This window comes from Nyctereutes procyonoides, unplaced genomic scaffold (genome assembly GCF_905146905.1).
Source record: "Nyctereutes procyonoides isolate TBG_1078 unplaced genomic scaffold, NYPRO_anot_genome, whole genome shotgun sequence".
Taxonomy (NCBI): domain Eukaryota; kingdom Metazoa; phylum Chordata; class Mammalia; order Carnivora; family Canidae; genus Nyctereutes; species Nyctereutes procyonoides.
This window is the reverse complement of record NW_026575033.1, coordinates 6,410,739-6,435,713: the sequence shown is the minus strand read 5'-3', so window position 1 is coordinate 6,435,713 and position 24,975 is coordinate 6,410,739. Positions and strand designations below refer to the sequence as shown.

The window sequence follows — 24,975 nt, the reverse complement described above, 5'->3', positions numbered from 1 at the left end:
TCAGGAAGCACGAGGTACTTTTTCCATTTCTTCATTTGACAAACATTTATTGGGAATGAACTACGCGCCAGACACTGCGATAAGCACCAAGAACACGCACAGAGATTTAAAGACAGAAGAAGAAGGAAAAGAAGCAGGTCCCTGACCTCCAGGAACTCGGTCTACTGCAGAGGTGGAGACGGGCAGCCGGCAGCAGCCGTATAAATAAACACATAAAACATAGAGCTCTGCAAAACTACTCATGGGGGAGAGGATGGAGAAGGGGAAGGGGGGGTCAGGAAAGGCTTCTGGGACCAAAGAGGGCCTGGCCTGTAAGGGACTGGATAACAAGGGACTTTGGGGAGAGGGGTGCAGCAGGAAGCACTCCTGGGAAACAAGCATCCCCTAACAAAGCTTCAGGTATAAACACCTGTGGGACGTTTAGGGGTGGGGGTTGCACCTCTAAGACATCCAGGATGGTGGCTGGCTGAGCCATGGAACAAGACAAGACTGGGAAGGAGACAGAGCAACCTGACATGACCACGAGTTTCTTGACTACCCAAGATGCTGCCTTCTGAGACTTTTACCTTTACCTGTAATCTACAGGGACTGACACGCTTATATTTGTGTTTTGGAAAAAGAAAGCTAGATCCTGGAGAAGAGGTTTAGAATAAGCCCATTAGTTTAGGGTGCAGCCGTCCTGCAGGTCATTCTCTTACTTGGTTCTGGGAATGGGTCAGAGACTGGGTCACTCACTGTTTAGCATGTGATGCTTCGGGAAAATCCCTATCCACAAACCCAGCTAGCCCTCAAGCCCGTGGGAACTGGATGTGTGCCTCTGAGAACTCTGTGTACACCAGTTACAGAGAGCCTGAGTCCAGATAAATAAGCCTCTTCTAAATCTCTTAGGATAAAACAATCAGAGATGTGGTGGAGAAAGGCCAATAAAACTTGCAGGCTCCTCTTTCACCCAAGAGCAAAAAGGAAAACAGCCCTGGGCTTTCAGCCTTCTCTTGATTTCCAGGATAAAAGGATCAAGAGTGGTGGTACTTGTCTCTCTCATAGGAATACAAGTCATCTGTTTAAGGGAAGTGCTCCTAACAAACATCTCACAAGCTTTGCACACTCAGTATATCAACTCACCCTTGTGGTTTTGCTTAAAGGTGCTATAATGCATACTTTATACTGCTATACTTACTTTTTTTTTCCTTTTCCACTTGACTTTCTACTCACTTCAAATCTTCTCACCCTTTACCAGTAGCCAACCAATCAGTAGGATCTACCATATTTTCACCCTGCTTACAATATATCATGTACACATAGTGTTTGGGGATCGTTCTTTGTTTTTACAGAAACAAGACATTATATACATTTTTCTTCATCATATTTTTCTCACAAAACAATACATTATGGGATGTGCTTCAAGTCCCTTGGGATTGACACTAATGCAATCTTTTTCAGGCCCACATAAGAATTGATGCACTGTATTTTTTCAGCCATTCACCTATAGATAGGCATTCGTTTGTTTCCACAAACATTATATAATAAACATCCACAATATATTATAACATATATACTTTATCTTTTATTTCTATCGGAAGGATTCTCAGAAACAGGGTTGTGGAGTTAAAAGATACATTTATTTTAAATTTTAAAAGATGCTGCTTGGTTGCTTTCAAAAAAAGTTTACCTTTCTCTTCACAAAAGACAACAATAATCTTGTCCCTTCTTCCCTATCAGCAATGGGTGTTATATTTAATATTCTCCAGACTAAAAAAAAAAATCAAAGATATTAACTCTTAGTTTAAAAAATTTACGTTCCTGGGGCACCTGAGTGGCACAGTTGGTTGAACGTCTGATTCTTGGTTTTTAGCTCAGGTCATGATCTCAGGGTCCTGGGATTAAACCCCAAGTTGGGCTCTGTGCTCAGTGTGGAGTCTGCTTAAGAGTTTCTCTATTTCCTTCCCCCTCTGCCTCTTGACCCTCTGCACTTGCTCATACACACACACACACACACACACACACACACACACACACTCTGTCTTTCCCTCTAAAATAAATGAATAAATCTTTAAAAAAATTTACATTTCCCTGACTACCAGTGTGCTCAGGCATGTTTTTATTTGTTGGACATTTGGATTTGTAATTTTGCGAAGATTTATTAAATTCTCACATATTACAGATCTGGAATCCAAAACTGGAATTTACTTCTGGATTCTCTAACTTATTAGTCCAATTTCCTGTCAGCACCACATTAACTTGGTTACTACAGGTTTGTAGTATAGTCTGATGCTTCAGAAAGAGAAGTTGACCCTTAAAATTGTTCTTTTTTGTACTTTACATATTTATTCACAGGTACGTGTTAATTCTCTTTATACTTTGATATCATTTTATGCAACTCCCATTCCCCCTACCAATCACTGGGATTCTATTTGGAATACATAAATTTATATATCAATTTAGAGGAGTTTTTTCTAATGATACTATCTTCTCATATAAAAGGATAATATGCCTTTCTATTTATTCAACTCTATTTTGTATATTTCAATAAAATTTTGGACTTTTTTCTATTTGGTACTATAAAAATTATTCCTATGTGATGTATATGAAGGAATTATTACACCTTTGTATTTATAAGTGCTCACAACTAGAGTTAAAAAAATAAGCTATTGATTGCTAGGATAGAAAAAAGCTATTGATTCTTACATATCTATTGTGTATCTAGTCACCTTATAAATTCTCTTATAATTCTAGTATTTCTTTACAGGTATCTTTTGGGTTTTCTAGATATCCAGTCACATATGAACACATTTAAAAGGCCACTTTTTGTGTGCATATTTATATAAGCACAGATGTCATTTTTTTCTAGTATTTGTAATAAATTTTCTTGAGAGTTGCTGAAAATTCCAAAAACAATGCTGAATTATATAGTGATTTCAGGCATTCCTGACTAATTTCTTATTTAAAATGAAATTGTTTAAGAATTTTACCATTTATGGCAATATGCCATTTTTTAAAATATAAAAATAGTCAGGCTTATAGTTAATTGGCTTCTTTCTTTCCTAATTTACTTAGAGTTCTTATTTTGGGAATGGCAGCCGACTTGCCTCAAATACTTTCTCAGCATCCACTGATGAGATGAGGTTTTTCTTTTCTCTTCTGTTGATATGATGATATTTAGAAAGGTTTAAAAATAAAAAAAGTTAAAAAATTTTAAACCTCCTATATTCCTGAAAAAAACCTACTTGGTCAAATATTTTACTCTTTTGATACATTGATGAACTCTATTTGCTGCTATTTTTAGAATTTTTCTAATTTTGTTTTTGAGTGAGGTTGGCTCACAGTTTTTTTCTTCAAATTATGCTGGCTTGATAAGATTAAATGGGATAAATTTTTGAAACAGCTTAAAACACATTAAGAATTATCTCTTAATAAAATAAGAGCTTAAATCTTACTGAAATCTATCTGATCATGGTGATTCTTGTAGCCATTAAATAAAATGATGGAGAAATCTGACTATGGATACAATGAGAATCCAATGGGATGGCATTCATTCATTATTCTGAGAGATTTAAGAGTTTCAAGTCAGTTTTTTTTAAGGTTTTATTTATTTATTCGAGAAACAGATAGAGAGGCAGAGACACAGGCAGAGGGAGAAGCAGGCTCCATGTCAGAAGCCTGACATGGGACTCAATCCCGGATCCCCAGGATCACACCCTGGGCTGAAGGCGGCACTAAACTGCTGAGCCACATGGGCTGCCCTCAAGTCAGTTTTAATGCCATTTAATCTGCTGTGAGAAATGATGACTTGCTACTTTAGTGGGCCTGGGGAATCAAATATAAAGAGCAAGCACAGAAGAAGACAAAGCAAGGCTGAAAAATTGTCTGGAGAAAATGGCAAGAGGAAATCCAGCCCAGAAGAGGTAGGCTCTAGTGAACGTCTTGGATGTCCCAAACTGTCTCTTGTATCATGAGGTTGGAGTGCAAAAAACTTACTAAATAGGTATTATTGGAACAGCAATGGCAAAAATGGAATATGGACTAATGTGGATCAGACAATAGTACTGTATCCATGCTAAATTTTAGATTTCGATCAGTCTACTGTGGTTATATAGGTGAATGGTCTTAGCATCTATGCACCAAAGTATTAAGCAGTAAAAGGGCCTGATGTCTTGTTAGTTTCAAGCAGTTCGGAAATCACTGTGTTGGTGTGTGTGCACCATGAGTGCCCGTGCCTATGTGTGCACGCACATGCATGTCTATGGGTGTATGCATATTTGCCCATGAGAGGTGTGCACACACATGTACATGCGTGGAGAGACAATTCAAATGAGGACAAAATGCTAATAACTGAGGAATCTAATATAGTTCTTCGTACTCTTTTGGCAATATTTCTGAGTTTCAAATAAAAGTTACCAAACCATTTCTGTGGGGATAAGCTTCCATGTTCTCAAAGGGTTCGGCCCTTTCAGCATGACTAACTTCTGAAGGCTAACACCTTTCTGACATCACTTTACAGATCCTTGATCATGCCAACTTTGCCACCACTTGCTGGCAGCTCACTCCAACACCTGTACTGTGGACTGGAGTGACAGAGGGTCATTTCACCTTGAAATTCACTTCTCTACCACAATATTGTCTTTTCTAAAGTCTGGGGGACACAAAGAACATGTAACACATTCCCAACTTCAGGGATCAAAAGTCATTGCAGGTCCTAAATTTTCACATGCACAGTCATTACTAAAAAAATGTGTTTAAAATGTTGTTTCTCGCTATCTCTGAGAAACTCTGATGGGGCTTAGGAATCTGCATCTTCAAACAAATCCTGGTTATTCTAATGTAAGTGGTGTGTGGACCATATTTTGACCAACACTGTTCTATAGCCTCTCAGCACCTTATGCAGAGCAGGTCCTCAATACAAGTTTGTTGGATTTATTTGAATTGCCCAAGGCTGCACAGAACTAAGAAAAGAATCTAGCTCTCATGGCTGAGCATCAAAGTAGGGCTAACCTCCATGCATCATGTGACCAGGTGATTTGTATTTCATTCCTGAGCTCTAAAGCACAGTCTCACAGGTCTCAGCTTCCTATCTATAAATATATATATGAGCATGGATTTGACCCATTCTGGCACTAAATCATTATGGAACAGTGAGCATAATTTTAATCTACTAAAACAGTTAAGTTCTGCAAAGTGAACAATTGGTTGGAGGGAATGTCCTGGAGCCTCTATCCATGTGGCAGGTGAGTCAGGGGAGCTGTTCCAGCACAGGTGATGAATGGGCATTGATTCAGCCCTGCTCTCACCATGGTCAGCTTTGCCTTTTGAGCCTAAGTATTAGCAACAGACTCACTAATGCTTGGTCGTAGCACACTTATTAACTGACCAACACTGTCTAAATTCAGGCTGCTTAAAATCTGAACTCAGGCTCAGTGGCAGCTTAGTCTATCCATTTGACCCTCTTAACTTGTCAAACTCCACAGGGCTGGGGAACCTATCACATGCAGCATCTTATACACAGCATCTTAGCCTTGTAGCTACCAAAAAAAGAAAAAAAAAAAGGATTGAGTGGATAGATGACTTGCACATCCAGCCACAAATGTATACACAAGCTGTAAATATTTATAGCATCACTATGTGTACTGTATGTCTGGTAACTTCTGTCTACTTCTACCTATGATAGCTGCTTCTGACTATAAACTCCCCCAGGGCAGGCAATGTCAGAATTAGTGTCCAAAACACATGAGAAAGTACAACTTGAAATGTTGCATGCTGGGGTCTCTAAAGCACCAAGCTGTGAGTCCCTCAGTTAGTTATCCCTGCCAAACAAGAAGCTAAGTAGCTATACTTCATCATTTTGGCTTACAGTTTATGTTTGTTTCCAGTTTTTGAATTCATGATAGTGAAGCAATGAAAAAAGAACTGTGAAATCATGAAAAATACCTAATAAGCTGATTACCATTCACCATGGGAGCTGGGAGTCAGCATTCATTATTTTAGCACTAGCTGTGGAAGAAAACATTCCTCCACAAGGACAGATACTCTTTTAAGAAGGACAGAAAGGACACTAGATTACATACTATATATGTGTATCTATGTTTAAGAGTTCAGAAATAAAATTATGAAGTGAAATAGGTTTAGATGTAGCTCAGAAGTTTCTACTTGAGCTAAAAACATGGAAATGTTGTGCAGGCATTTAGTAAGGAGGTAACAAGGGTCTATTATCAAGATATATGGGTTAATAATTTCATGGGGTTATTCAAGAATGATCTGCTATGATTGAAACCATGTGTGGAGAGCACGGGCTTCTGCAGGATGTGTCACAGCAACAAAGGCTCTAAAGATATATTTGTGCTGCCTGCTATGTATACAGATGATTGACTTAGATACACTTCCCAGACATAAACAGTAAAGGAATGTCACTGAAGTTCTGCATGCTATCTGATAGAGATGGAGAATGCTTACCACATTGTACAAGCCGATGCACCAACGTTCAAATAAAATCTGCCCAGAAAATCCATTAACAAAGGCGAACCAAAGCTGAAAGAGAAGAAAGTTCAAGAAGTTTTATATCAATATTGACCTAAATGTTTCCATTCACTGAAGAAGTAGCAGGGGGAATGAGGACCACCAGCTGGACACAGCTGCTGAGGGATAAAGAGCCACAGGACGTGGCGGTCGTTCTTTCATAAAATGTAAGTTCCCAATATCACATGTACCGATATTTTAAGGGAAATGTATCTTAAGGCATATGTCAATTTGTTAATGTGCACACATTTACGGAAAAGCAACTTATGTTTAATTTATTTTGAATATGTTTTGTGGTGACACTTTCTCATTGACTGGAAGAGTCTCAAATTCATGCTCTTTTTCCCTATAAAGTTGACTTAATATGATTTATCTTTGTTGGACCTTCAAACAGATAAAAACTATAAATAAAAAACAACAAAAACTCCTTTGTTGGTCATTTGTGTGTTTAGCTCATAAAATATCGACCCTCCTTAATCGAATGTCCACCACTTCAGCAAAGGTCAAAGGTGGTAATATTGAAGAAACATGCTCAAATCATCTGGAGTAACATGGGATGTATAAATAAATAAAATGTAGACGATTATTTATGTCTTCAAGTGGACTATAATTCTAATTGATTAAGCAGGACCAACATAAAAACAACTGCAGAGCAAAATGCCAGGGAATAAAAATATTTTAGAGAAGGAGCCATCAGGCAGGCATAATTAGGAGAAGACGTGGAGCAGTAAGAGTGCAACAGAAGAGGGGCGAGCCATCATGAGGATGAACGAAAACGTGATTTAGAAGGCAGTGAATATGGAAAAATGGAATACAAAATGCTGCTGTTTAAAAGTCATCTAAATTTATGGGATACAACAGGATTCCAGTGATTTGGGGGTAGACGTTAAAGCATCCCATGTGAATCACAGAATCCACCTTAGTGGTAAAAAGCATGACAGACTGAATCTGTTACTATAGTAGAACTACAATTACAACACAGAGGAACTACTCCATGATAGTAAGAGTTGAGATCCACTCTGCTACTGCAATGTTACTGAGTCAGAATTTTTCAAATCAGCTTCTTGAACCCACCAGACTAAGTTCCTTCTTGCAAGTTCCTTCTTGCAAGAGGAACTGTTCCCTACACTGTATAACTGTACTGAGTGTGATACCTAACATAAAGGACTCACCGAGTTCCAGTGGGATCAAATGAAATACAACTCAATTCAAATGCCAGATGAAGTTCTCGTAAGCACAGCTTTCAGGATCTTGTACCCTGGTTCAAAATACTAATACAGTTCTCCCCTAAACCTAAGATAAGCTTGCTGACCTTACTGACCTTCAAAAATCTGTCCATATGCCAACTCACTCTTAAATCCAACTTTCTCCCAAGAGGTCCCCATAAGGCATGGCCGTTCTCAGTCAAAAAATACTGATGGGGAACTAAGAATCAGAAGTTTGTGCTGTATTCTGCATTCAGAATATTTTTACATCTGTTCAAATATTAGCTGTCCCCTAAAACAACATTTCCGATCGCACAGCTTTCTAACCACTTGAGGCCTTGACAATCAACACTTCAACCAAACTTTTGGTGCAATGAGAACCTGAATCCACATCTGACTCAAGCATATTTGTAAATTGTTTTAAGAGTTTTAACCTTATTTCCTCACAATTACGTTTTACTTCTATATTCTCCTATTCAAACAAGTGAACAAACACTAATAAATGTCTAGTGAACACCAAACTATTTTATTGCTTAATTCAGTTAATTCATCTTTTGTTGAAGGTAGAGTAGTGATATTTCTATAGCTCTCCTCTTCCCCTACTATCGATTGAAAAAAGAAAAAATAATTGAAAATAGAAAATAGCTATTTTCAATGAAACTATGGGACAGTCTTTATTAAAGTACAGGTGACACAGAACAGAAATAATAAACACAAGATTACCTCAAACAAGGGGGACTGCCAATAGACAAAGCCTACAGAGTAAAAAGTTTTCCAGGAAATAGGAAACAATCCAAGAAACAGGTGAACCAACTCTTATTTAAAGGGTGAAATCTAGAAGCAGGGACAAGACATGGCCTAGGTCCCTTGCTCTATTCAGCACAGCAAGCAAAATGAAGGTGAAGCGCTATGTACTCGCAAACACCATTTCCCCCAAGAAGCAAGTGAGGAGGATGGTAGGTAAAGCATGGAGCCTAAATGACCGTAAACTGGGTGGTGACTGACCGAGGGAACCTGGAAAGAAATAAATGCAAATTCATCCAACAGAAAACCCATAACATACAGGCATTCACTGTGAGATACGGGGCCCTCCAACTCGCCAAAGGAGAAGAAATGGTGGTGAGGGAGGTACTTATTGCCGCAAAGTGACAGCTGCCCAGGGTGGAAGAGGCAAATATTTGATGAGAAAGTGTTCTGAGACAATTCTGCAGCCCCTCTTCCCTCGACAGCATCAGAAAATAAGAAGGAAAACAAATATATATGTATATGAAATAGTATGATAGATAAATAAATGACAATAATATGAAATGATCTCTACAGAAGGAACTAGGTCATAGGGCAGAAGAATATCTTGAATGCTCCTGAGAAACACAGAAGAGCGAAAGAAAATGTGGCTTCTCATGAAACGAGCTAAAATAAGATGTATAAGATATCAAAGAAGGAAACAAGTCTAACAAATTATGGTTCATCCTTAACAATGCAACACTGGGCAGACATTTCAAAAAGTAATATAAAACTCATAGATATGTTAAAATGAAAAATATCAAGGTATATGTTAAATGGGTCATGACTGTGCAGGATAGTTGTACATACTTTTACATGGCAACTTTCCGGAAGACATAAAAGAAACATAATATTCATTATTTTTACGCAGCAGAAGTGTTCTTCAGGAGGTAGTATGGACTCTCATACTTCTTGTACAGTTCTGAACCTTTCAAAACATGTTCATATTTTATTTACAAAACTATTTCAAGCAGTAATTCTCAACTAGGATTGATTTTTCCTCTGAAGGCAATGACAATGGCTGGACACCTTCGTGAGGGTACTATTAGCATTCCATGGGTAGAGGCCGAAGATTTTGCTAAATATCCTCCAATGCCCAGCATAGCTCCCTACAACGAAGAATCATCTGGCCTCAAATGTCAATAGTGCCACCACTGGGTGAAAAATAAATTTATTAAGTCAACCTGATAAAGTTAGAAATCTCAGTGTAACACGTTTATTATAAGCAAAATAATGGTATGTGGCGGATTAGATAAAGGCAACTTATATTTGTGTTTACAGGCTGTGGGTTGAGAAAGCTTCATTTCCTGCCCCCCTGGACGGATCTCATACATAGAACCATAGGCTCTTTTCTGTAGAGGCCATGGTAGCACCAGTTATGAATCTAGAACTTCACACACTGAGATCCTTATACCAGAAACATATCTTTATAAATTGTTAATGAGAAATTATTCTAAAGACTGAGTGAACTCCATGTAACTAAGACACTCATGTTGTGGAAAATAGACAATAAGGGAAAAAAATCCTAGGAAATCAACCATTTCTTTCTCAGCATTAACCTTTGCTCCAAGCAATCCTGAACCATGTAAAACATTTTAATCTTTACTTTGGATTAACATCTTGATTAGTTGAATGTTGGGATATTTCCTCTAAGCAGCCAGTGCTCTGATTCTGTCCAAGTTGGCACTGGCTTGGCCACATGTCTCTCTAAAGATTTTTGATATGTTTGTACTAATTTTTATCAGTTGCAGGTGGTGCTGCAGCTTTTTGAGAAGTATAAACACGCTCGTTCTCAACATTTCCAATTCAATTTCAATCTTCATTCAAATAATCCATCATTAGATGATCAGACCTGTTTATTTCATCAGAAATATTTGCAGAGAAAAAAGAAATTAAAACCAAAATAAATGAAACAAACAAACAAAAAATCCATCTCCTAATTTCAAAATCCACAAACTGGTTTTCTCTTACATTGTAAACACTCAAACTTGATTTCATTTTGGCAAGAGTTCCATAGGTGAAATGGAAAAAGGAAAGAGAACACACTGTATTTTAAAATAATTCATACAAATGTACTTAGTTTTTATTTTATTTATTCATGAGACAGGTATCAGTGGCTCCCTGACACACTATAAAATCAGACTTTCACACTGGGTAGCCATATCCAAATTTTAATTCATATATAAAAAAGAAACCACTGCCTGATTCCTAAACATTAATGTCATTTTTGGTGGACCACAACCTCCAAGCTGCATACATCCAACAGTGCATACACCCCACAAGGCAAACAGACAGCCTGTTTCCCTGCTGATGGAGTTACTTGGACTGTGCTTAGAGCCACTACATTTTGCTCTTCTGGATTAATGGGGAGAAAGATTCCTGCCTTCACTTTCTTGTTAACTAGGAATGCTATTAAATGAATACAGTCAAAGCAGAGGGAGCCAAGTTCTGCCTGGCCGGCCTCAGACTTGGTGAGTTGGTGGGAAGACCTGCCAAGCACTGACTTGCCAAGCTCCTGGGGTTTCTGGTCCTCAAATGTAGGGCTGTTATGAGCAAACTGACTCAAACTTATTAAATGGCTTTTCCTTCTTGGAAAAAGATCCTTCTTTGCTTTAACTGCTGCTTCACTGCCAAAAATGCAGTAACTGTCTTGGCTAATTGCACAGACTCCCGTCTAGAGGTCCTGGCCGCATTGCACAATCTCAGTGGGCTGTACCTGCTGCCACTCAGGTTCTCAACTAACAGTCGACATAGTTAGATGATTGCCTCATTTGGGAAAGGGAGGACCTGTTCCTCGATTTACTCTGTTCTTCCAAGACCCAGGGTAGAAGACTGAGGTGGGAAAGTACCCTACAGGGAATAATTAAATAAATTAGCCATATGGTTTCTTGCTGAAGTGGCAATAACATCATGATCTACTGATTTGCACGTCAGGGTCTGAGCTGATTAACTGGCATTAAAGATACCTGTTAAAAGTCAAAGGGCCACAATCTTTCTGGAATTTGATCTGGCAACGTGTAGTAGGATAAAGAATAAGCATATACTTCATCTAAAAGTTCCTAGTTTTAGAAATTCATTCTCATAAATAAAAGCTCTTCCATATAAAAACCTTTCTTGGTTTTCGGTATTATTAATAGTGGAAAGCAAAAGATAAAACAAAGCAAATAGTGCAGGGAAAAAAGTCCTGAAAGTTCTTTATTAGGGAGTGAATGTAGCAAGTCTGTAAAATATTAAGCACCTACCTTTTAAAATTTTAAATCTATAGGTATGTAAGTGAGGGAATGTATGACAAAGAAATAGTATAGATTGACAAAAGAAAAGGCAAAATAAACAGGTAAGTTGGTAGTTAGGTATGTAGAAAGGAAATTAAAAGAAAAAATTCAAGGAAGCTATTCTAGAGCAAGGGTTGTCAGAAATAATAATGGTAATAATAATAACAGTAGTAACAGCAAGATACTCTAAAAACTTCCCCCTCAAGTGTTTCAGTCCAATGAATTATGGGATGGAGTGGTCCCCATTAAATAGTGACTACTGGGCAGCCCGGGGGGCTCAGTGGTTTAGTGCTGCTTTTGGCCCATGGCCTGATCCCGGAGACCCGGGATCGAGTCCCACATCAGGCTCCCTGCAGGAGCCTGCTTCTCCCTCTGCCTGTGTGTGTGTGTGTGTGTGTGTGTGTGTCTCATGAATAAATAAATAAAATCTTTAAAAAAATAAATAGTAACTACTGTAATAAATGGGCAGGGCTTCAGCTCTAAAATCTTTGGGGATTTTTCTCTGAGTTGGTTCTGGATACGTACAATGCTAACAGCCAACACTATATACTTATAAAACTCATAAGGACTTTTTAAGGCAAGCAAACAAAAAGAAAGTCTTAATGTGTACAGGATCCATTTTTTAAAATTGTTTTTAAAGTAAGCTCCATGCCCAATGTGGCACTTGAACTCACAACCATGAGATCAAAAGTAACATGCTCTGTTGAACTGAGCCAGTGTATAAAATCCATTTTTTTTGTAGAATCACAAGAAAGATGCCATAAATTTAATGTCTTTGTATGAGTGCAAAGGAAGGTAGCCTAGTTAAACTGTTCCTATTGAGTACCTGGACAGGAATGGAGGCAGATGAGAAATTATTTTTCTTTATACATCTCTATGATTATTACAACAAATCAGTATGACATTAAAGAATTATGTAGGAAAAAAGACCTTGTTAATATCTATCACTGTACCATGTACATTTCTCTGTTAGCTTGTCACATCTATAATTTTTGTCACACTGCTTGCTGCCTGTCTGGTCTGTCCCACCTTGTGTAAGATGTATGAGGTCAGAGATTATAAAAATTCTGCTTACTATTATGTACTCAGAATCTGCACAGTCCAGGAGTTCATTAAACGAATACATGAAGAATATTAGCATTTAACATTAAAAAGGTAAGGTCACTCAAACAGAGCACAGGACAGATCATGAAATCGGCCAAAGATATTTCATCCTAATTTGAGCATTTAATTGCTACGTGAGCACAGGCAACTTCCTTAATCCCCTAGCTTTATTTTTTTGATGAACAAATGGAAAGGCCACAAACTGCAGAATGGTCAGTTTGGTATTTTTGATGATGATAAAAGCTAACATACGTTCTGTGTCAAGAATTTTCACAACATTCCAAATGAATATCTCATTTAAATCTCATAGCAATTTTCTTAAAAGATTTTATTTATTTATTCATGAGAGACACAGAGAGAGGCAGAGACACAGGCAGAGGGAGAAGCAAGCCCCATGGGGGGAGGCTGATGGGTCTCAATCCCAGGACCCCAGGATCACACCCTGGGCCAAAGGCAGGTGCTAAACCGCTGAGCCACCCAGGGATCCCCTCTCATAGAAATCTTAACAAGTAGGCATTGTCTGTATTTCACAAATGAGGAAATCAGGGCACAGGGAAGAGATATTAGGGCTGGTACCAAATAGGTAGTTGTTAATACCAGACCCTGTATAACGTGATTTTTTTTTAAAAAAACATTGAAGTTAAGGCAATTTAGAATTGAGCGAACATTTATGGCTACTAATTTACAACATCGATGTTTTAAGATTGTAACATGAACACAATATTTCACAACTATAAGCATATAAGCAAATCAAAAAACTTGAGAAAATTATCCAAATCTTAAGCCTCCTAATGCCATGTAAGGAAGCTAAAGGACCCTTTTTACATTAGGGTATGTATATATATATATACACACACTATATGTATAAAAACTATATATATATATATATATATATATATATATATATATATATAGTGTGTTTTTGAAAAAAGGGCTGCAAAATCTTCCCCATTTTGCATAATAAAATGCAGTCACTCTGGTTTGAAACATTTTCCTGCAATATTGTGAGCTAAAATATTGTGATCCTTTGCTATTATTGAAACCAAGCTAGTAGACAATCAAAAGCAAATTTCTTGCACTTCATTATTCGTCTCTGAATAAAAAGACAACACAAATACTAATGTGACGATCTAAGTTTTGCTTAATTGAACTAGAGTTTCAAAAATAAAAGACAGAAACTATTCATGAAAATAAATTTAGCATATGATGTACACACACACATTTCTTACTTTATTTTCCATTAAAATCCTAAATGATACAAAATATTAAATCTTACAACCCAAAAGTCACAAGAGTTAGTGAAGGAAAATCTAGTAAACACTTTTAAAGTTTCTTTAATCATTAACTTTTCAGTGCTACAAAATCCCTCCCCCTTTTTTTTAAACTCCCCCCCTTTTTATGAAATGACGTGCTTATCCAATAGAGCACCAGGTAAATACAAAATCATGGTTCCCTCCCATAAAAGACCATAATACCGACCAGATGGTATAGGCACAATTAAATTGATTTTTAATAAGGAATTCTTGGCACAATAGAATGTAATCACTCCAAATTATGTCAAGGACTACTTACATTTTATTTTTTTTATAGTTCAAGGCTTAAACTCTTCAGTCTAAATTCTGTGCTACAGTGTTAGGGAACAAAATAGCTCTGGAGACCAGTAATGAAATAATGAGCCTTTCATCTGGAGGTCATTGGTTAGGATCTGGTATCGTTCATTAATGACACAGTTGTTTCCAAACCGTGGTGTTGGAACAGCGGCGGGGGGTTTATTATGGAAGGAGTAGCAGGAATATGTATAAGATCATTTCATTTATGGACAAAACCTATGGCAAAAATTCAAAAACATGTGTTTTATAACCAATAAAGTAATGCTCTTAACATATTGGCGATAAGATTTAATGCCTGGCTCCACAGACCTGGGTTGTAAGAAAGCAGATTTTTGATGCTGTGTCTCCACCCCCATCAGCCACCTGACGTCTGTAGCCTGAGCAAGGTGTGACATTTTCTTACTTTCTTGTTCTGGAAAGTAGGGAAAAGGTATGCCTTCTCTCTCAGGGAATTATGAGGAAATAATCCCATGTACTTTTAAAAATTCAGTTATTGACCTATTTACTAAGATCTTGCTTCAAATTACACTCTGTGCCATTCGTCGGGAGTAACAAAGATGAAGCATATATCATCCTTGCCATTAAAGAATTCAGCTTGGTTGAGGACAGGTTTGGGGTGAATCAGAGGCACGAAAATGCTCTTTGGGGACACTACAGAGGGAGCACTCCTTTAGGAGTCACCACAGCTTTTCCAAAGGTGGTGGGTAGTTGGAGTATCAGATTCCATTAATCAATTTGGTGGGGGTAGGGGTGAATGGGTTACAGGTAGATGGAACAACTTGTGCATAATTATAGCAGATGTGAATTTCCAGGTGGCTAGAACAAAGAAAATGAAGTGAGAGGAGAGGGCTGGTCCAGACTGTGAAGGACACTGGACAGGTGTTCTTCAAGTATGTGAACAGCTATGCATGTATTGCCAAAATGTACTTCCAAACCTGAACAACTCTCTTAATAGATTTTTGTTTACTTTATTGTAACAAAATATATATAACTTAAAATTTATCATTTAAACCATTTTTAAGTGTAAAATTCAGTGGCATTAGGTAACGTTCACATTGTTGTAAAACCATCACCACTATCTCTAGAGTTTTTTCATCATCCCAAACAAAATCTGTTCCCATAAACAACTGCCCATTTTCCCTCCCTCTTACCTCTGGTAACCACTCTTCTAATTTTTTTTTCTGTGAATTTAGCTGTTCTAGTCATTTCATATAAGTGGAATTGTGCAGTATTTGTCCTTTGTGTTTGTCTTTTATCTCTCAACATAATGTTCTCAAGACTTATTCATATTGTAGCAGTTATTAGAATTTCTAAGGCCACATAATACTTCATTGCACATATTAACCACATTTTGCTTAGCTATTTATCCATTGATGGCTACTTAAGTTGTTTCTGCCCTTTGGCTACTGTAAATAATGTACCTATGAACCCTGGTGTTCATATATTTGAATCCTTGTTTTCAATTCTTTTGGACATATATCCAGAGGTAGAATTGCTGGACTATAACACAGTTCTATGCTTAACTTTTTGAGGAAGCTCCATACTATCTTCCACAGAGGCTGTATCTTTTTACTTTCCCGCCTGCAAGGCATAAATATTCAATTTCTCTACATCCTCACTAACACTTGTTATTTTGTTTATTTCTTTTTAATAGTAGACATACTAGTGGGTGTGAATTGACATCTCATTGTGGTTCTGATTTGCATTTCCTTAGTGGATAGAAATGGTGAACATGTTTTCATGCGTCTTGGCCTTCTGTAAACTTTCTTTGGAAAAAATGCCTATTCAAGTCCTTTACTGATTTTTTAATTGGGTATTCTTGTTGTTGAGTTGTAGGAGTTCTTTATATATTCTGGATATTAATCCCTTATCAGACACATGATTTACAAATACTTTCTCCCATCCTGTGTGCTGTCTTTTCACTCTATCGGTAGTATTTTTTGATGCACAAAAATTTTAGTTTTGAGTAAGTACAATTTATCTGTATTTTCTTTTGTTGTCTCTGCTTTTGGTGCCACATTTAAGAAATCATAGCTGAATCCAATTTCATGCTCCCCTCTATGTTTTCTTCTAAGAGTTTTAGAGTTTTAACTCATATTTAGATCTTTGATCCAGTTCGAGTTAATGTTCCTATATAGTATAAAGTAAGGGTCTATTTTTATTTTGCATATGGATATTCATTTTCCCAGCACCATTTGTTGAAGAGACAACCCTTTACTCATTGAAAGGTTTTGGCATCCTTATAAAAAATCACTTGGTCATACACATAAGGGTTTATTTCTGGGCTCTCTAGTCCATTGCTCTATACATCTGTCTTTATGCCAGTACCACACTATTTTGATTACTGTAGCTTTATAGCAAGGTATGGAATCAGGAAGTATGATTCCTCCAAGTTTGTCTTTCTTTTTCAAGGTTGCTTTGGCTATTTGAGATCCTTTTAGATTCCATAACAATTTTAGGATGGGTTTTTCTGCTTCTGTAAAAACTGTCATTAGGATTTTGATAGAGATCGCATTGACTCTGCAGAGTGCTTTGGTCTCAATATATTTTTAAGGTAATGTAATTTTTAATGATAAGGACAAGCAGTTGAAAAATAATTTCTGGCATAATGTAAATATTGACATTTTAAAACAAATTTCATCATTCTTTTAATGTATCCAATGGATTCTAAGTACTACATACAAGTGGATGCCCATTATAACTCACTTTAAGAAAGCCATGAAAAAAGACCTAACAGTCAGAAAGTTTACATCATTCTTTTCGTCTTGAACTTGTTTTCCATTCCACTTGACTCAGATATAATTTAATCCTAATTTAATGTATTTTTGTTTTAAAATCTTACATTGATCACCCTATAATATTGCACAAGAATAGAAATCAGAATCAATTTTCTTTTAATTTCTTGTGGCTATATAGCTCTAAGTGCTAAAAAGTTCTTCTGGATTCAGTTTTCATTACAAGTACTAGAGTATACAATTGATAAAAAATATACATTTGATAAACATTAAATAATAAAAAAATTTTGTTGGAAATACATCTTTTAATGAGATAGATGGAGCCAAGTACCCCCTCTACCCATTAGTATATGTAACTGTGGAAGAGTATCACCTATTGCTAGACTGAGACAGGGTTCAGCATCATTTGTATTTTATAGATTTAAGTCCTGAGAAATCTAATTCACATAATAAATGAGAATGTAAAGTTTTATTAGAGCAATATCCATCAATACTTTGGATCTCTGAGCCATTTGCTAAAAAATAACACAATGCTCTAATACTAAAGTTATTGGATATAATCTATGTGCTGACATTTTGATTAGGTCCTTTTTTAAAGTTTTCTGAGAGCAAAGAGACAAAATACATTGATTTGCCCAAGATTTTGTTAACTATTCATCACAATAATTTACTTTATCTTAATTTCTAGGAAGTATACCTAAAGACTATACCAAGAATTTTCAAGTAACTTTTAATATTCCTGCTATGTTTTCATTTAGACACAATATTTTATTTTGGGGAAAAATAAAAACATTTTTAATTTTTAATACACTATTGCTATTATATTATTGTTTGATAAAATAGTTTTCTTTTATCACATGGGGCTACCTTATATTGCATTTTCTGTGCATGAGGTCCTCTGAGCGCATGACACAGTCACTCTTTATCACATCCTTTAAGTATTTTTCCAAACCTCAGAGTAGGAAATTTAGGTGATTCAAGGTTTGGAAGATTTTTGCCATAAAACCTAACTGGCAACACCTATCTTCATTTTTTAACTAATTAACTAACTCAGAAAAAATTCTAGCTTTAATATTCAGTTAAAATATACATTTTTAAAAAAGATTTTATTTATTTATTCATGAGAGACACCCAGAGAGAGAGGCAGAGAGACACAGGCAGAGGGAGAAGCAGGCTCCATTCAGGGAGCCCAACATGGGACTTGATACCGGGTCTCCAGGCTCACACCCTGGGCTGAAGGCAGTGCTAAACTGCTGAGCCACCTGGGCTGCCCTAAAATATACATGTTAGTATTCATATCTCCATGATGAGCATGTCACTTCTGAGCTTCCAGACACAGATACAGATCAATGGGATGAACTGAGCCTTGCCATGAATATGGTATCCACATGAAATATGGGACAGTTGCCTTCTATGTTTCACACTGAGATTCTCTCTGGACAGTTCCTCAGGAGCTATGTGCCACTGACCACTGTGTGGGGGGTAGAAGAAGGTAGGGTTTTACTTTTTCAATAAATGCTGTCTCATTGGTTTGTGTCTGAAATCTTTTTGTACCTTGGTGCATGCCCCACAGTGAAATTCAGAAGAGGTGAGATGTATGTTTTTCTTTCATAAACTAGGAAATGTTAACTATGGACAGGGAGGTGGGGAAGGAGAGTGCCCTGGAAGTGACCTCTGGAAATGGACTCCCATGGGAAGTCTTCATATGCTCCCAGAGTACTTTCTGCTCTAGAACATGCTTTCTCAGGTCAACTAGGAAGCTTGGCAACTGCAATCAGGCAGGAATGTGGCATAAGCCACTCACCTTTCTGAAAGTTTACCTAATAGAAAACTGTAGACTGGAGAGTCATGAAGGGAAGGAATCAGTTGGTAACAATCTTAGAGATCCTGAGAGGTCATGTTTGATGGAATTAATATGGAGTGGCAGCCACAGAGGATTCTGAGAGTCCCCTGAAGGGAGACTGGAGCCACAGTCATGATAAAGCTTGGTGATGAGAGGGCAGTAGATGAGGTCATTTTGGGGGCATGTGAAATGTGCATTACATGTGGGCTTTCCAGGAAGAAATTCAAAGTCCAAGGCTGATGCGCAGGGGAGAGTTTTAGATAAGAGAAATGTATGCAATATTAGTAAATAGACAATAATCACATCAACAAGAACAGAAGTTTATACAGTGAGAGAACCATGCAGGAGGACAGAAGAAATCCATGGATGGGGTTCTGCCTGACAGCAACATTTATAGGTCAGGGGACACAGACAGAAGCAAAAAAGGGCACTTTGCATTAAATTTTATAAATGATACTTGAAGTTTATAGTTCATTTACTTTAACCCTAAGTAAATATCTCCTCATGGGCCAGGCACTTCTGCAAGTCCCACCCAGAGACTTCCATTTATACATGATGACCAGAACAAGGTCACACAACCACCTCCGGAATAATCACTGAGAGTGGCTACAGGAAATGAGGTGACATTCAAGGTCAAGCTAGTCCAACAACCCTGTCTGTCCCATCAGAGCAAAACTACATGACACAATAAAAGCTAAAACCATGCCATACTTTGAAAAACTCCCACTCACTCTGCCCTTTTTTCTAGATGTTACACATAATGCTTCTGGCCATGAACTTCTGGTCCTTAGAAATGGCAGCATCTTCAAAGGCCTCAGATTGTGAGCTGCTTCAGTAGGCTTAGCTATACAGTCCCTGAATGAATTAAAATGGGAGACAATGTCAGGAGTGACACTTCTCTCCACTAGTACCACCAGTCTGTCCCAGGCCTTACAAATTTGCCAATATAAGGCAGAATGATGCTGGTCAATTAAACTTAGAGGTTCATGTGGAAAACGATCCTTGAACACATTTTCCCTTCTTTTCTCCCTTTTCTTTGCTCTCAGCTTTTATTTCAAAATGAACAAGTAGGGGGATCCCTGGGTGGCGCAGCGGTTTGGCGCCTGCCTTTGGCCCAGGGCGCGATCCTGGAGACCCGGGATCGAATCCCACGTCGGGCTCCCGGTGCATGGAGCCTGCTTCTCCCTCTGCCTGTGTCTCTGCCTCTCTCTCTCTCTGTGACTATCATAAATAAATTAAAAAAAAAAAAATGAACAAGTAGCATTTCCTTAATAAATTCATAGCAATCTTTTTTTTTTATAAATTAATTTTTATTGGTGTTCAATTTACCAACATACAGAATAACACCCAGTGCTCATCCCGTCAAGTGTCCCCCTCCGTGCCCATCACCCATTCACCCCCACCCCCCGCCCTCCTCCCCTTCCACCACCCCTAGTTCATTTCCCAGAGTTAGAAGTCTTTATGTTCTGTGTCCCTTTCTGATATCTCCCACACATTTCTTCTCCCTTCCCTTATATTCCCCTTCACTATTATTCATATTCCCCAAATGAGTGAGAACATACACTGTTTGTCCTTCTCCGATTGACTTACTTCACTCAGCATAATACCCTCCAGTTCCATCCACGTTGAAGCAAATGGTGGGTATTTGTCGTTTCTAATGGCTGAGGAATATTCCATTGTATACATAAACCACATCTTCTTTATCCATTCATCTTTCGATGGGCACCGAGGCTCCTTCCACAGTTTGGCTATTGTGGACATGGCTGCTAGAAACATCGGGGTGCAGGTGCCCCGGCGTTTCATTGCATCTGAATCTTCGGGGTAAATCCCTAACAGTGCAATTGCTGGGTCGTAGGGCAGGTCTATTTTTAATTCTTTGAGGAACCTCCACACAGTTTTCCAGAGTGGCTGCACCAGTTCACATTCCCACCAACAGTGTAAGAGGGTTCCCTTTTCTCCGCATCCTCTCCAACATTTGTTGTTTCCTGCCTTATTAATTTTCCCCATTCTCACTGGTGTGAGGTGGTATCTCATTGTGGTTTTGATTTGTATTTCCCTGATGGCAAGTGATGCAGAGCATTTTCTCATGTGCATGTTGGCCATGTCTATGTCTTCCTCTGTGAGATTTCTCTTCATGTCTTTTGCCCATTTCATGATTGGATTGTTTGTTTCTTTGGTGTTGAGTTTAATAAGTTCTTTATAGATTTTGGAAACTAGCCCTTTATCTGATATGTTATTTGCAAATATCTTCTCCCATTCTGTAGGTTGTCTTTGAGTTTTGTTGACTGTATCCTTTGCTGTGCAAAAGCTTCTTATCTTGATGAAGTCCCGATAGTTCATTTTTGCTTTTGTTTCTTTTGCCTTCGTGGAGGTATCTTGCAAGAAGTTACTGTGGCCAAGTTCAAAAAGGGTGTTGCCTGTGTTCTCCTCTAGGATTTTGATGGAGTCTTGTCTCACATTTAAATCTTTCATCCATTTTGAGTTTATCTTTGTGTATGGTGCAAGAGAGTGGTCTAGTTTCATTCTTCTGCATGTGGATGACCAATTTTCCCAGCACCATTTATTGAAGAGACTGTCTTTCTTCCAGTGGATCGTCTTTCCTCCTTTGTCGAATATTAGTTGACCATAAAGTTCAGGGTCCATCAAGCTACTGCAGTGGCCATTTTACTGCCTTATGCCCAATTATAGGCATTATTAATATTTAGAATAAAACATTATTTATTTCATGTAATTTTAAGGTATTGATACAGCTAACTTGTCCATTTTAAGTGTATATATTTATGGTTTCAGAGTAATAGTTTAACTACTGGCAGAAATATATTTTCAATCTTTCCAAAAGGCCTAGAATACTAATATAGACAGTACACCAGTGGTTGCTGAAGGCACTAATTACTGCATGGTACATGTTTTACGAGGAGTTAAGTTCTCAAAATATCCTTTCTTGCTACAGATACTTGTCAATCTCAGACTTCTACTAAATAAGCTAATACATAATTTAACCTGAATGGTATATACAACACAATTAATTATTCACATCTGGGAAAAATTCCAGAATTCATCTCAGAGAAGGTCCTCTTAGTTATTATACAAGTCTGTCTGAACATATATAGTATTAATGATGTGTTCTTTATATTTGGATGGTGTAAAGCTCTTTTTTACAATAGAATCTGAAGAAGCAAGCATATTGCCTGTCATTATCTAGATGTGCTCAGAAATTTTCTAATATTTTCATAACTTTTTTTTTTGGAAATTCTTCTAGGAGAGGAAAAGAAAATGTGATAAACAATGGGAGAAATTGTAACCTTTTATCACTTGGCCAAATTACTATAAGCACATGTTAATTCTACTAAAATCTGAAATGTATTAACTATTCAGCATTTCAATGTTTGCATTATTAGTTGAATGTTAAAACATGTAAATAAGAAATAAAACCTAATTACAGAAGGACTAAAAGCATATACTGGAGAATTTAAGAAGAACTTTCAAAAAAAAGAAAACCCAGATAAAATGGAGATAAATATGGAGAGAAAAAGAAAATTTCAAATCAATTTTATTTTGTATCCTCATGGAGATCTAATAAGCTATTACATCTATAAACTAAGATCAGAATGCTATAAGAATAGGAAGAAAAAAAATAAAGGACTTGTGAATTTAAAAGAAAAAAACATTAGAAAATTCCCTAAAGTTTCAATAGTGAGGGGCTAGAGGACTCTCCAAGAGGGCAAAAAAGTTAAATTACAGAAAATATAAGGAGACTGGGAGATAAACCCAGAAAGTAAACCCAGAAAGTTCAATACATGACTTAGTTTAGAAAGACAAAATGCAGAAAATTAAAAGAAGTATATTACATAATTTCCCTGACTAAAAAAAACCAGTCTTTAGGTTGAAAAGGCGCATAAAAGGAAAGGACAGCCACACACACACACACACACACACACACACACACACACCTTTGCAAATTTTGGAACACTAAACAAAGAGAAGACAGAATAATATTCTGGAGTGTAAATACAAAGGGTTGAGAATCAGAATTGCACTGTCTTTAGCCAGCCAAAAGGAGGGTAAAGACAGAGAACATTTGGAGAGAAAAAAAGAATTTCAGCCTAGAATTTTATACCCAGCCAATCTTCTACCAAATATAATAATAAAATAAAGATATCCAATGTCTCAAATATACTTCTTATGTAACACTTCAAGGATCCACCAACATATGTGGTACAGAAACATGAGTGAAGAAGTCAAGAATAATGATAACAAGGAATCCAAGAGGCAAACTTCAGTAGCAGGCAGAAGGCCTAGGGAATAGGCAGTCCAGATGGGGTCAGAGGGAGAGGGGGCTTCAGCAGGGAGGTGGGAGGTGAATAGTTTAAGAAAATACATAATATAATGAAACTTCTGGAGAGTATTAAAGGTACATGGAATTCAGTTAGGGTAAGAGACAAAAAGAAAGGAGAAATTGAAACCTGAGTAAGGAAGGAAAAATTATCATAGCATAATTTTGGCTCTTCAGTGAACATTATTTACATATTGTTAAAGAGGATAATTCCTGAATTAATTAATTAATCCCTGAATTAATTAATTAAAATGATAGCTATAAGCTATAGCTTAAGCTATACTGTAAGGGAATAGGAGGAGAGGTTAAACATTAATGTACAGGAGGGAAATCCTTACTTGTCAAAACAGGAAGTTGAAAGTTAACGTCTGAAATAGAGAAATAGAAAAATAACAGATAGCACAAGGATATTACTCTTTAGAGATAAGAAGATAACTTCCAGAAGAAACATCTAAAAAAGGTTTTCTTTTGGGATTATAACTAGAGGTAAAGTAGGGATGAGGATCACTACTTTCAATGATATGAAATATATACATACATATAAGGTATAAACATATGTACACACACACATACAATGCCTCCACGTCCTATAACTTTTTTTTTGGTCCTATAACTTTTAAATAAACTACATATTTTGTTTTGATTAAAAAATTTAAATTTTGATTAAAAAATTTAAATGTCATTCAACTGTATTTCCCCAAAACATTTTATCAAATTATCAACTATCTCGTCCTGGTTTTATTTCTGCACTGACATTTGGATTATATTTATATTTTCCTATTGCCAAAGTTATGCCACTGATACAGCTCTGTATTTCACTGCCAAATGCCTTCCACACACTAATTATCAATTTAAAATCATGTTATTACATCCCACTCAGCGTAGCTTATATAATTAAAAGGGGGAAAAAAAACAGGAAAAGAGCTGCCTCTTAATTAAGATGACAGAGTCTTTTAATATAGTATGGATATTTTTTCTTTTAGGGGAAGTAAATGGCAAAAATTTTGTGTAACTCTCTATTAAATTCATCCCTTAAGATCCTTAATTATAGCATCATGCACAAAATTTATAGGACAAGCTGAAAACAAAATGATGAAATAAAATGTAAACATGATCATAATTCTCTCCTTTAATATTTACTTTCCAAAGATTTGGCAAAGTTCATCAACAATTTAATGGTATTAATATACCATAATCACTTCAGTAATTGTTTTCAAAAAATCAAATGGTCAACCCAGGAAACAAATGACCTGCCTGGAATTCTGCAATTAAGGTTAAATCTGGCTTCTCCGGCAAGTGTGCATTATCCTGTTCCTCTCATTGAGCCTTTCATTCACCCCTGTATTTGAGGTTTCTGGAAATTTACCTAATATTACAAAGTCACATATTACTGCTGCTGCAAAATAGATTCATGGATCAGAGATATCAGCATTTTAAAGCTGTAAAAAATTAATTGATTCAACTTATTCTATTGAATGCTTTCTAGAGATACAGGTGTTTAAAAAAAGGCTGACATGTCTCTGGCCTCAAAGAACTTTTTAGACTAGGCCTGGGCCTAACAGAATGTACCGTTAACTTTGTCA

The 24,975-nt window shown here is 37.0% G+C and overlaps 1 protein-coding gene across 1 annotated transcript in view; it reads right to left on the bottom strand.

The window, feature by feature from the left end:
• ATP8A2 (ATPase phospholipid transporting 8A2) overlaps positions 1–24,975 on the bottom strand; it is a 491,575-nt gene that overhangs the window by 171,538 nt on the left and 295,062 nt on the right. The window contains exon 27 of the mRNA XM_055317488.1: positions 6,445–6,519. Coding sequence (XP_055173463.1) covers positions 6,445–6,519 — 75 coding nt within the window. The remainder of the gene's footprint in view (positions 1–6,444; positions 6,520–24,975) is intronic.